Below are 13,363 nucleotides of genomic sequence, written 5' to 3'. Positions count from 1 at the left end.
TTTACTCACACAGCATAGCGATGTGGTTTGCACTGATGTTAACGTTGCCTTTGAGTGTGCTCTGTGCTCTAGGAGACCCTGTGTGCTGCTCAAACAGCTGCCAAAATCTGGTTAGCTATGACAACTTCAGTCTAATAATACAGAATAATACATCATAACACAGACATATGTACCCATAAATAGATGGGGGGTATATGGCTCTGGAAAGCTGCTGGTTTTCCTTTCATGCTCAACTTCCAAGATGTTATCCCATATAGATGAATTTCACAGATTCCTCAAAAATCTAATAGACCAGATGTGTTAAAAGCCAACAGGACAGTCCTGTGGTCCTGCCTCCAAATCTTTGCATCCTTTGCTGCTACGCTGGGTCTCTGCTTTTGATATGCACCCAAAGGTCCTTCCTGAGCTGCTGGGTCCTCCCTGTGCTCTGGCTCTGTTGCATGTCTCCAGACCAGGCTTTTCCTGCAAGCCCTTGGGGTCAGTCCTGGGCTGATTTCAGGTTTCCTGGTTACAAAAAGGAAGGTCATGGTAGCAAGAATAGTCTGAAAATGCAAATCTGAAAGGCTTAGAAAAGACGAAGATGAATGATGGAGCTGGTTATCGTAATGTTACATTTCAGCATCGAATGAAGGAGGAGGAGGCAGCTAACGAGGAGCTGGTTAGTGTTTTGCCAGGCATGCCTAGATGTGCATCACGTCTTCAAATACATGGTGGGGTGTGTGGGAAGACACATTTCACTCTCAGGGTGCAACTGAAATCTGAGGTCAACTCTTTTATGATGTTTGGACCTAATGGCAGTATTTCTCAGAGTGGGTAAAATGTAGTTATCTTTCCTATCCTTATTCCACCCATTCAAGGCCCTCATTTCTCTAAGACAGCAGCACTGTGAGCGCCTGATACAGACCAGCTGATGGCTTTCATAGCCTCTTTGGCATCTTTAGAGACATCCGAGGTCCAAGGTGAATTCTGTCCCTTTTCCAAGGGAGAGAAGTGGGGGAAAGAGTTGAGGAACCCAGTTATGCATGTCAGATGTTCATGGATATTATTATGACAAGCAGCATGGTAATATCCTCTTGCAGGACCATTTCAGCCTTGTCTTGGAGGGATCTGAGAGGCACACTGGTATGCACAACCAGTGATAGGAAGGTGATTTGGGAAGTGTCCCGCTGAGCTGCATTGGGTTCCCAGACCAAGCATCCCTTCGACCAGGTTATTTTAGCATGTGTGAGGCAGTGCATTTTCCTCACTGGCTTTCCTAACGTCGTCCCCAGCCCTCTGCAGAGACAGTGAAGGAAGTGGTCCAGTTCTCCAAGGACACGCTGGAGAAGATCAACAAGGCCCGCATAGAGGGCCTTTACCACGAGGTGAGTCCCAGTGCTTTTGTTCTCTTGCTTTACATGCACTACCAGGGAAAGCAGGTCTTGCTCCTCTATGTCAATGATTTAAGGATGAAACAAACCCTCACTGTTGTTACCTGAACATCCCCATGTGCTTCCTGCCCTCTTGGCAGCTCAAATTGCAAAAGCTGATGCTGGTTTCTGTCTTGTGTAAAGCACTACCGTGCCTGAGACAGCATCCCAGGCTGATTGATTTATATTGTAGTGATGATGCAAGGAGATTCAAATGACTTCAGCACCTCCAATTGACACAGGTGTTAAACCAAGTGCCTTCCAGGCAAAAAACAGGACTTAAAGGGTGAGTGTAATGAGTCAGCTCTGTTAGGTGGCCTCATAAAAAGGAGGACAGTGGGTCTGGGAGAGAGACAGGACACTCATGAGACTTACCGCATTGAGCTGTGGGCCATGTTTGCCTGTGTTGATGTCCTTTTCATCTCCTGTCTCCTGCATCTTGCTTATCTGTTGGGTGATGAGAATAGGTGTGTGGTGTGAGAGACTCACATCCTGCCCGAGCACAGGCCAAGAGGGCCTTTGTCCTTTTTCCCTCTTTTGCTTACCTAGGAAATATTTAATTGTTCTCTTGAGAGTGTAACAGCTTCAGGTTGAGCAACAGCCTCTGGGTTTGAATTTACTTTGGGAAAAGGCTTTTTCCTCACCAGTTTTATGAATGCAACCCTGAGAGACAAAGCTTTGAGCACGAATCACTTTGACAGATTGATGTTTCAACAAATCAAAGCACGTGCTATCTTCCCCAGCCTTCACAGAGACTGACTTGGCCTCTAGGAGTGGTATGGACCATGCAATCCACAGGGCTTTGGTGTGAAAGCTTTGAGACTAAAGTTGCCCTTCCTCTCCCTGCTTCCTCTGGGCGCAGGTTGTGAAGATGTGCCGTGAGTGCCTGAAGAAACAGGAGCCTGTGCTGGGGGACACGAACATCTACCTGCTGAGGATCCTCAGCATTGCCTCCGAGGTGCTCTCCTACCTCCAGATGTTTGAGGAAGCAGCTGACTATGCCAAGAAGATGGTGGATGGCTACATGTATGTCTGTGCCTTGGTTTTGGCAGCTCTCTGTGGTTATACAATGTTAGGCAGTGTGTTAGAGGAATGAATTTCTTAGTCTCGTCCCATTAGGGCAGCAGTTCTGACATTTGCATTGGGACCTGATTATATCACTAGACTGAAGAAGACCCCTTTTTAAATGCACAAGAGCTTCCAACCACCTTCATTTACTAAACTGTAATTGACAAATGGCTTTGGTACATCTTCTGTTTTGTCTTGGAAGCATCTCAGGGCTGCCCTGGTAGCAAGACATGAGCCTGGGGGCAGAACAGAGGTTGTCAGTGCCGGGGATAATCTGCCCCCCTGCACCCTGCAGGAAGGAGAAGTTGCAGAGAAAAGAAAAGCTGTTTCACATGGCTGTCACTCAAGATACCCCTTCACTCTTGAATGATACACGGATTTTTGGCTTGGCTCATTAGTATACACAGGTCCTATGGTACAAGCTCTCTGAGAATAAAGAAATTCAGTCTAAGTTCCAGTAGATCCAGAGCAAACCTCGCAATAAAAGTGATGTGCTTTATTATTAACGAAGTTTTACTACAGGACTGATGAGTATTAAATAGAAAAAGCACCTCATATCCATAGATTGTTATTTTGGTCAGTTGTACCCCAAAAGGCCTGTGATATTTTGTTCTGTTTCAGAGGGGTGACAGAGTCACCTCCCTGGCTTGCAGGCCTGACAAGCCACTTCATGCCCCAGCCCTGGCACTGAGCTAATTGAATGGCAGAGGAAATTGCCTCCCTCCCAGTTCCCTTCCTTGCTTTAAGACCTGCCAGTTCAATATGCCAAATAAGCCCTTGAAGGCAGGTTTGCAGGTAAGTCCAAGCAGCTCCTGTCAGCTTCTAATGTTGAATGTAGAGGGCAGGTTTCATTTTTCCCACCTCAGGTGCTGACCATAGGGGAGTGATCTGACAGTCTCCAGAGTCAAAGATGCATCTCCAGGGCATGAAATGAGTATTTCTGTAGGTTTGGAACCACCTATTTCTCTCCCCACTTTTAATGAGAAGCTGGTGGTTGTTGCATAATCAGTTTAGGGACTGCATTGAGTGACTGAAGTGAGGTTTGTGCCATTTGGGCTGTAGATCTAGGTTTTGGTCAGATCTAGGTTTTGTTTCTGCCAAAATAATATGGAATGAAAGAGCTTGGCATTCTCCAACCTAGGTTCCAGCTTCCCTGTTTGCAGGTTGTTCACCCTCTTCCACAACAGCTCATGTCCTCATATAACTTGTGTCCTCATATAACTCGTGCTTGCCCCTTTCTAAGCAGGGCAGCACATTTCAGTGGCACCAAATGCAACAGGCTCTTCACTTGAGTAAACAGTGAGTTCTTTTTGGCAAATATGTCCCTGACAAACACTTGGGAACCGGGATCTTTCGTGAACTCAAATTACTCAATGTTTTTCCAGGAAAATATACCATCCCAACAACGCGCAGCTGGGGATGGCCGTGATGCGGGCAGGAGTCACCCACTGGCATGCTGGCCTCATTGAGGCCGGGCATGGCTTGATCTGTAAAGCCTATGCCATTCTCCTAATAACCCACGGGCCTTCCCACCCAATTACCAAAGACCTGGAGGTAGGTGTCATCTCTGTGTTGTCTCTGCTGTCTACCTGGGTAAAATTACATTCAAGCTATAGGAACAATCCATCCGTAAGAGCTGAGAGATGTATCAATAATGGCCACTTCTTACTAACGCTGTGGTTTTCTCTAGATTGTGTCACAGTTTGATGAGAAATATGTGTCTGTTTTCACCCCTGAAAAATAGCTTTAATCCTGCACCAGGACTTGCATTAAAAATGACCGCTCAGCTTCTGAATCTCCCTTGAAACTGCTGTGCCCAAGAACAGAGCCTCCCATTCTTCAAACAACCTGATTTCACTGCTCTCAGATGAATGGCATTGCACTCTGACTATATCAAAGTACATACGGTAGAGGTTCCCAGTTTAACAACTGATTTTCTTTATCAGAGTCTATTCTTCTTTATTTACCACTCCCCAGTCCTTCTAAGCTGCAATGTATTTTTCCCTCAAACGACTGACAGGTGTATTTCCTAGCTTAGATCAAGAGCTGCAGATCCCAGGGAACTGCATCTGCTCAGATATGAGGGACTGTTTGTAATTGCAGCTGGGGATCTATCATTTCCTCAGCCTTTAACTCGCCCAATGTGACCTCTTTGCTCTACAGCATTCTCTTTTATTAGCCAAAAAATTACACAATACCAAATGAAATCTTTTATTGGTGTCTTACTCACCATTAGAGTAGAGTTATAACCTGTATTAGAGCAATTTTATATCAGCAGAAAAATGAGTATCTAGTACCTAAAGCCAACCTGTCTGTTGACTGTTTCCTATGCATAGCAGAGGGTGAGACCCCAGCACCTCCATTTCTGTATTTCCCTTCCCACTGGAAGGTAGTGGATATATGGCACTTATGTCTATGCTCCCAAACTGAGGGTTGAATAAACTCAAACAAATATAAGAAGATTTCCTAAAATCCCTTCTGAGCCTCTGCTCTGATGCAGCCCTAGGAGTGACTCTGCTTATGGTGAATCCAGAGGGTGCAAATGTGTTTGAAGAGGGGCTGAGCATCCTCCTCCTCCTCCACCACATGAGATGCCTCCCACTCCGGTGCTGAGTCATGCCAAGGGTCAGCCCCATGAAATGAATGGGAAGCACATTCACTCTTTGTCTCAGCACAGCATCACCTCTAGGTCCTGCATCATGTTTGGGACCATAAGGCTTCCCAGCAGCCTATGGAATAGCTGGGTGCAGGTACTTTCACATTACACAGGCAACCAGGTTGGAGAACGGAACTGGGTATCTGTGTCTGTTTAGCTTTGGTCTCGTTGGTGGGACACTTAAAGGGCATCAGTCATTACATGGCCTACGACATAGAATCACAGAATGGTTTGGGTTGGAAAGGACCTTAAGATCATCCAGTTCCAACCCCCCTGGATGGTCCCCATTTTTAGACAGTGTGTTATTCAGTTGCTTTGTGATCACAGATTGTTACCTCCTGTGTCCCTCAGGTCATGCGTGTCCAGACGGAGATGGAGCTGCGCATGTTCCAGCAGAATGAGTTCATGTACTACAAGATGAGGGAAGCTGCCCTCAAAAACCAAAAGATTCAAGTCATGCCTGAACCCAGCAATGAGACCTCACCAGGCCTCTTCCACAAGAAGGAATAAACCCTGAGCTTGACACAGATTCATGCTTGTGGCACAACATCACCTGTGGCACCTGCAATCTTTGGGAATGTGATATGTGATATATCCATAAGGATTGTTTCCAGTGGCACCAGTCTGACAGCATGGGCTGCTGGGAGAGAGTCCCGAAACATCTTCTGAGGGCTCAAAGCAGAAGAGATCTTGGCAGAAACAACATCTTTTTTCTACCATTAGCATTAAAAATCAAAGCAAAAACCCGTTATAAAATGATTTACATTCACATTGGAGGCCTGTTTCTCTCTGCACAAGTCCTGATCCTGAAATCCTTGGTTAAATTTTAATGGATTCTTTCCTAAGAGATTTTTTTGGGGGGTTTCCCATTACTTCCTTGTGATAACATCATTTCTTTCCATGATGTCCATGGGTGGTTGCCCGAGGGATGGTATAAGTGGGAAGGTGATTCTGAAATGTGTCTTGTATGCCTGTGGGCAGTGAGTGCAAACTGAATAAGACCCACAGATGGTGCTTGGTGAAAAGTGGTGTTTTTCTGATGAAGAACTGCTGACAAATCCATCTATAGCTGATACTGGTGCCACATCAAACTGTGGGCACTTTGTATGTGAGACTTACTGCAATTCCTACATCACATAAATTAATAAGCGTATATGAGTCTCCTTAGTTAAAAACCAGGAAATGACTGCAGTGATGGCAGGGGATGGTCAGGGGATGACTCCGTGCCAGAAGCCAGTTGCACTGGTGTGGTGCACTGTGTTCATTGCTCTAACTGAAGAAGCAGTGAGCTGGGGACTCCAATGCCTTCCAGTGCTGCCTTTCAGCTTAGACGGTTGTTTAATCCATTTTGCACTAGGCAAAATACAGACAGTCCATGGACCAGCTGCCAGTGGGCAGCCAATGCAGTGAAGGAACAGTCTAAGGGCAATGCTTACATTTCTAGATAAAAACGTCTTTGCTGCCTGTCTATCTCAAAATCCAACTGGTTGGCTCCACACCTTCAGTGACAGCCAAGAGATGGAAAGGGATGGGTTTGTTCAAGAATCCCCTACCTGTTCCTCAGCAGAACAGCAAGAAAACAGACCCAGGGCTTTTCCTTTGTGAAATGTCTCAGTGGTTTTACTGATGTTTCTCCAGATCTGAGATAAATTTGCTGGAGACAACATCTGCTTTTTAGGTGTGATTGAGCTAAGCTCTTCCATTTGTCCATGAGGTGCCCATCTGATGTCCAGTGTGACAATCTGTATTGGTTCAGTTCTCAGTATGAGAATCAGTCATAGAATCACAACATGATTTGTGTTGGAAGGAACCTTAAAGCTCATCCAGTTCCAACCCCTGCCACGGGCAGGGACACCTTCCACTAGAGCAGCTTGCTCCAAGCCCCTGTTTCCAACCTGTCCTTGAACACTGCCAGGGATGGGGCAGCCACAGCTTCTCTGGGCACCCTGTGCCAGCGCCTCAGCACCCTCACAGGGAAGAGCTTCTGCCTAAGAGCTCATCTCAGTCTCCCCTCTGGCAGGTTAAAGCCATTCCCCTTGGCCTATGTCAAAGTGAAACACAAAGACTGAGGAGAGAGGAGTCATGGTAGAGATGCAGCTGAGGACAAATTGGTGCTTTAATGGCACATATTGGGGTTGCAGGAGGAGGTGAGGAAGCACTTGTGTTTCCCTAATACCCTGATTAGCTTTGAGCTGTTGTAAGAACATATTCCCAGCTATCACACAAGTCATACACCCATTTCCCAGTGCCAATTCCCAGTCATCATCCAAGCACAGTTGAGAAGAGAGTTTCTTCTCCTACGTGCATCAGAAAACCACATCTCCATCCAACCTGCAGCACCAATCAAGAGTGTGGGGGTGACTTTGATGCTCCTTCTGTGTCTACCCTGTGAACAACCAGTGTCCATCCCCACCAGGACAAAAATAACCTGCATTTCTCCCTGGAAGAAGTGTTCAATTCCAGTTCAGCCCAACTTATCAGGCGTGGTTTGGGGTGAGACACACATTGGACACCTGAGCGCTGTCTGGTGAGAAGGTGTGGGGAGGTGATGGGGATGGAGTGTCCAGATCCTGTTGCAGTAGGAAATGGTGGTTTGGACACCTGAACTGTCTCCATGCTGGTTGTTTTTCCAAGGCATTTTTCCAGGCAGGACCACCAACATTTCCTTGAGCCCACTTCACCTGCCCCATCCTTTGGCCCTGCCATTCATCTTGTCACTTTATCCACGTTTGTAAGGAAAGGGAACAGAGCCCTTTCCCTGCCCAGTTCTCCTCCATCCACCCAGACAGTGGTGACCCCCCGGGATGTTCCCAGCAGGATGCCAGCACCAGGAAGAGTGCCCATCATCACAGAGCACATCTCAGCGGGTCACTCAATGGCTCTGAACCTATGCCCTTGTCAAGCTCCATTCACCAACATCAGCACAGCCTTGGCTCAGCCTGTTGCCTGATTTCTACCAAGGCTTGTGTGAGTTTCAGTGTTGCATCTCTTTATAGCGACAGTGAAGAGGTTGATGATAAAGAAAAGGCCTTTAATACAAATTTTACTTTAATGGACACATTTTACACAGTAAAATGATCGGGGGGGGGTGTGTGTTCTAGATTCTCTTGCTGACCCTCTTGTAGGTGATGTCTCCCATGTTCATAGTCTGAAAAACAGATGGAGAGTGTCAGCTTTTCATAGAATCATTGGAAACAACCCATAAGGATCATCATGGTGCTTGCCTCCAAACTCTACTTGGAAAGGGTCTGGTCTTACAAATCAAACCAGGACTGGCTCCCAGTCTATCTCCTATAAACTGAATTATTAAAGCTTTGGATTTCTTCATGAGTACCCCAAAGCAGGTAGAGATAAGCTGGCATCCTTCAACTGGGACCAGTCTGCTGCACCTCTCCTTTAGAAGTCCCAGGTCCACACACATATCTCTTCCTCTGTGTGGGTGAAAATGTGCCCTCATTACATGTAACTTTGTTAATCAATGGATACTGGCATCTTGAAGAGGACTTTTTGGATCAGATTATAATGGAAAACTGCCTTCAGTGCCTGGCCAACCGATAACTTTGGCTGCAGAGCCTGCATGCTCATCTCCACACCTCCCTAAGGTCCCCAGTGTCTCTATAGGCTTCCCAGGGCCAGACACTAAAGGCATCTGTATGCACCATTACATCAGCCATTGTCCTCTTCTACACTTACAAGGGTGATGGTGTCTCCGTTGAGTTCGGTGACGGATTTGATCCCTTTCAGGTTTGCAATCAGTCTGTTGTTACCTTCCATCTGAACAACAGCCTGGTTAGGAGGAGACAGAGGTGTTCATGTTATTGCTGGAGACCATCTCAGTTCCAACCCAAAACTATGATTCTATGGTCCTATCCTGCTCCTTCTGCACTGAGCTGCCACCATTCCTACTGCAGATTGCCTGGGGAAAGCTGCTTCCAGGTGATTCTGGCTTTCCTGAGAGGAGGAGGAGAGAGGGTTGTGCTGATGGTGACTGCAATGCAACAGGAGTGTGGATCTTTACTTTGGGATGTGGTTTTGGCATCGTACCTACTTGTCTCCCCTTCTAATTGCGACTCACTCACGTACTGTTATATGCCAGAGCAGAGATCCTTGGCATCCCTTAGCATCACACAAACTCATGAGCTTTGGGGCAGAACAAGGAAGGATCTTCACCCTGCTGATGCTGCCCTGATGCTCCTTGGGGCAGCTCCTCACGCAACACCCAGACTAAGAGGAGCTGCACACCTCCAAGGAAAGAATTGGGACACTGGGACATGTCATCTCCTGTCCATCACCCACCTATTGCAGCAACCTCCTTTGGGATGGGGTGACAGGGAACTGGGTGACAGCATGGCAATGGGGGGAGTCTTGATCAAGGTAGGAAACTGTTTAATGAGCTTTAAGAGACTCACTCATGGCTGGAAAGCTCTTGGAAGGACAGGCACATCTGCTGGGTCTATAGCGCTCAGGAGCTGCACGTATAAAAGCACCAGCACCTCCAGGGCAGCAATCATTGATATGACTCAGATAAATAACCCAGCAAACCCATTTCTGTTCCTCTGCCTGTCCAGCTATAAGGGTTGTTCATCTGCCCTTGAGCTGCTGATTGATGGAGGGTGAAACTCTTCTAATAGCTGTTTCCCCCTAGTTTATCCCCAAGGGACTTCAATGATGCTGGAAGTTGTGATACGGTACACAAAGCCGGTACGGCTCTCAGAGACCCCTGGGGTATTTCCTTGATGATCATCCCTCCTGATTTCATCTATCCCTGCAATATCATCTCCTCCTGAGGTAGAGGTGAGAGGCAATAATGCTGGCGGCGCTGTCTTGATGTTTTAGGAGCCATTGCAAACTAATGAATGGGAGCTGGCCTGATTTCAAGGGTGATAACTCCTCACCTTGCCAAATCCTCTCACCCAGTGTCAGCAGAAGCAATGGAAAAAGCTAGCAGAGACCAGCAACTGGGATGTCAAGGGAGAGATTTATTGGTTTATGGTTTCTTGGCTGACTTTCCTGCACTACCTTTAAGTCAACAAAAAGGCGGGGGTGTATTTTGTGTTGCAACATGACAGAAAGTCAGCCCTTCACTACCTTGAATCTTGCAGACCTTTTGCTGTCAGAAAAAAAACAAAAGGCCCTCCCCCCATTACAAATGGGTTGTTAAAGCACTGACTTCCAAACTGGCAATTGAAGGAGAAATGCAAGAAACTGAATTTAGAAAGGCAGGGATTCATCTGCAGAAGCGCTGCCTGGGGAGCTTGCGATGTAAAAGCAAAGAGGTGGCAACTTTGGAGTCTCAGGCTCTGAGGTTCTCAGGAGGGTGGCTCAGAAATGTGCTGTCACTTTCAGGAATGAGTCCCTAAGAGGCTTGCTGAGGACCTGCAGGGAGCAGGGCAGTGGTGTCACATCTGCAGACCTGGTTTCAGCTATTAGCCCCTTCCCATTACATGAAATCATGCGTGCAAACTGTGAGAGAGAGAACCAGGCTGCGGAGCTACTCAGGTCTTCTCCCTGTGTCAGCTTTAACACCCATAGTCTGGTCATTCCCTTTGCTCAAGTGCAGAGGGAATGGCTGGCAAGGGAATTTAATGTCCCTGAGCCCTGGCAGAGGAGGAGCTCACCACCCACCTTGACTTTCTCCCCCGACAGCATCTCCAGCTCGCACTCCTCCCCGATGGTGAACTCCTGGTGCATCACTTTGGAGCCGGTGGTCACTGTGATTTTGAACTTCTTCCCATCCTGCACGATTTCTGAGATGCTCTTGATGTCCTTCCCTTTCTGGATCTGTTCATCGGGAAGCCCTGCCCAAGAACAAGAGACATTAAGTCAACCTTGGAGCCATCAGTAAGCACATCGCTACTGCTGAACCATAGAATCATAGAATGGCTTGGGATGGAAAGGACCTTAAGATCATCCAGTTCCAATCCCTCTGAGTGAATGAATGAATGTGGCAGGATTTGGGGATGCACAGCTGGGAGGATTTCTATTCCAGTGTGGAAAAACCTTGCAATGATGATGATGATTCCCAAAGGTCACATAGCCCTGAGTCTGATGGAGAAGAAGAATAACAAATACTGTCATCCTGATGTGAGGGCAGCAAGACGTCTCCCTTGTCTCACTGACCTGGCTGGGAGCAGAGCAGATTCTTCCCTGCCTAAGCATCGGATAGAAAGAATCCTGATTTTCTTCATTCCTCTGCCAAACAGAGAAAATGGAATAAATAGAGGCAGGATAAGAGAACCAAGCGGGTTTTGATTCAGTGTCCCTCAGAACCAGTTCACTGAAGTCTTCTCCAAAAGCCTGAATCTGGTCTGAGAGGTAGAGCCCCTCCAGCACGTAACTGTGCAGAAATAGTGCAGTCTCCTGAATCCCTGTGGGAACACATTCCCTGGCATGGACATGGGTGGAAATGTAGTCACACACATTCAGCATTAAGCATTTAAAAACCCCAACTATTTTTGTCTCTTTATCAATCTCTTCATCAGGGTCCGTAGCGACAGGACAAGGGGTGATGGACTCAAACTGAAAAGGGGGAAGTTCAGGCTGGACCCTAGGCAGAAGCTCTTCCTTGTGAGGGTGCTGAGGCACTGGCACAGGGTACCCAAAGAAGTGGCAAATGCTCCTTCCCTGGCAGTGTTCAAGGCCAGGTTGGATGGGGCTTGGAGCAACCTGCTGTAGCAGCAGGGGGTTGGAACTGGATGAGCTTTAAGGTCCCTTCCAACCCAAACCATTCGATGGTGATGCTATGCTTTTTCTGATGAATGGTGGAATCTGGTGCTTTGTGGCATCTCTGAGCAGCAGCATGACGGGCTGAGCGATGCCCTGCTGGCCTTCAAATATAGAACCATAGAATCATAGAAGAGTTAGGATTGGAAAGGAAATATCACAGCTTGATGGAGTCTCCCTGACCCACCCAGGTCCTACTGGGTTATCCCATGGATGCAGCATTCTGCTGTGGCTGCAGACCCTGCTAGGACCATTTTCTTGCAAGCCATGTATTTCACACAGCATCTTTGGCCTCCAGCCACCAGCCAGGGAGATGCTTTCTCTTCTATCTTGAGATCACATCTCCATGCACACCCATTAAAAAACCCCCCAACAACTGCAAGAAGACAATCAGAAATAGGAAATCTGAGAGATGGTTTCAATCTGCATCATCAGTGCATCAGTGGGACTCCCAAACACCAGTGGGACCTGAAGAGGCAAAGCAGCACTTAGCACATGCAGGCACTTACCTATGGCTTTCATAAAGGGCTCAAAGTTTTCCTGGGACTGGAGCTCATACTTCCCAGTGAAGCTCATGATGGAAAGGCTCGCTGTGCTCCCAACACAAGAGGAGGTGCCTTGCTGGTGAGCAGAGCTTGGTTTTATAAGGTCCTTCTGCCTTAAAGGCTGGTCAGAGGTAAGATGATGTATTTGTTTTATGGCCATGTTCAAACATTAACATAAGACTGGGCAATGGTCAGTGATAAACTGTTGTACATTTGACGGACCTCGATTTACAACGTGGGGGCAGGGGAAATCCCATGAGCCCATTTTATGGAGGCAGCAACGTGGCATCCATAAACAAATGGGGAATAAAGTGTTCAAAGAGCTTGATTATCAGAAGAACAAGCCAGATCACCTGGGAGCACACCTCTGGAAGGGGAGAAAGTGATGGAAGATTAGGGTTATGGCTCCAGGGGGTTTCTATTCACTGACATGCTGGGTCTTTAGCACTGGCATGAGGAGTAGTGGCTGCACACTGGCTTGCTCACTCCTTCACGTGCCTCGCGGTCCACTGTAGCAGTGGGTTTTGGTGTAACCCAGATGCAGCAGTAGTCACAAAGTCGCCATTACAATCAGAGAATCATACAATGGTTTGGGTTGGGAACCACCTTAAATTCATCCAGTTCCAGCCCTCCTGCCATGGGCAGGGACACCTCACACTAGACCATGTTGCCCAAGACTCCTTCCAACCTGGCCTTGAACACTGCCAGGGATGGAGCATTTACCACTCATCATTGTCTCCTAAGGAACAAACAGGACTCAAAACCAAATCCTGGGCTTCACCTGGTTCATCCTGAAGGCTGCAGGTTGATTCAGACTGCATCACTAATGGCCTTGCCTCAAAGAAAGGGGTTTCATGTGGATTAGATGGACTGGTGCCATTAGTGACCTACTGAGGCTATTGCCAGGAATCACCACTATAACCCCCATTCCCTCTCCTTTCCCCACAGGAACCACAGTCGGT

General features: G+C 47.3%; 2 protein-coding genes across 3 annotated transcripts in view; one reads left to right on the top strand and one right to left on the bottom strand.

Moving 5' to 3' along the window:
• Positions 1-5,978, top strand: part of SMYD1 (SET and MYND domain containing 1) — a 28,770-nt gene extending 22,792 nt beyond the window's left edge. For both annotated transcript variants that reach the window (XM_057415531.1, XM_057415529.1), the window contains 4 exons: positions 1,272-1,364; positions 2,272-2,435; positions 3,863-4,031; positions 5,485-5,978. In XM_057415531.1, coding sequence (XP_057271514.1) covers positions 1,272-1,364; positions 2,272-2,435; positions 3,863-4,031; positions 5,485-5,643 — 585 coding nt within the window. In that variant the 3' untranslated portion in view covers positions 5,644-5,978. The remainder of the gene's footprint in view (positions 1-1,271; positions 1,365-2,271; positions 2,436-3,862; positions 4,032-5,484) is intronic.
• Positions 5,979-8,147: 2,169 nt separating this feature from the next.
• Positions 8,148-12,687, bottom strand: FABP1 (fatty acid binding protein 1). The gene is made up of 4 exons (XM_057415545.1): positions 12,366-12,687; positions 10,759-10,931; positions 8,827-8,919; positions 8,148-8,281 (listed from the first exon to the last, which is right to left on the bottom strand). Exons 1-4 carry the CDS (start codon positions 12,559-12,561, stop codon positions 8,231-8,233), a joined length of 513 nt encoding a protein of 170 aa, XP_057271528.1. The 5' UTR covers positions 12,562-12,687; the 3' UTR covers positions 8,148-8,230.
• Between the last annotated feature and the right edge of the window lie 676 nt (positions 12,688-13,363).

This window comes from Pezoporus wallicus, unplaced genomic scaffold, assembly GCF_028554395.1.
Source record: "Pezoporus wallicus isolate ANWC-B61680 ecotype Strahan unplaced genomic scaffold, APGP_CSIRO_Pwel_v1 contig_8827, whole genome shotgun sequence".
NCBI classification, from domain to species: domain Eukaryota; kingdom Metazoa; phylum Chordata; class Aves; order Psittaciformes; family Psittacidae; genus Pezoporus; species Pezoporus wallicus.
This window is presented reverse-complemented; position numbering and strand designations above follow the sequence as displayed.

Coding starts and splice junctions, on each gene's coding strand:
- FABP1 (XM_057415545.1), bottom strand. CDS start 12,561: ATGGCCATAAAACAAATACATCATCTTACCTCTGACCAGCCTTTAAGG. Junction 10,932..12,365: donor GCCCTTTATGAAAGCCATAG/GTAAGTGCCTGC, acceptor GTTCTTGGGCAG/GGCTTCCCGATGAACAGATC. Junction 8,282..8,826: donor ACGGAGACACCATCACCCTT/GTAAGTGTAGAA, acceptor TCTGTTTTTCAG/ACTATGAACATGGGAGACAT.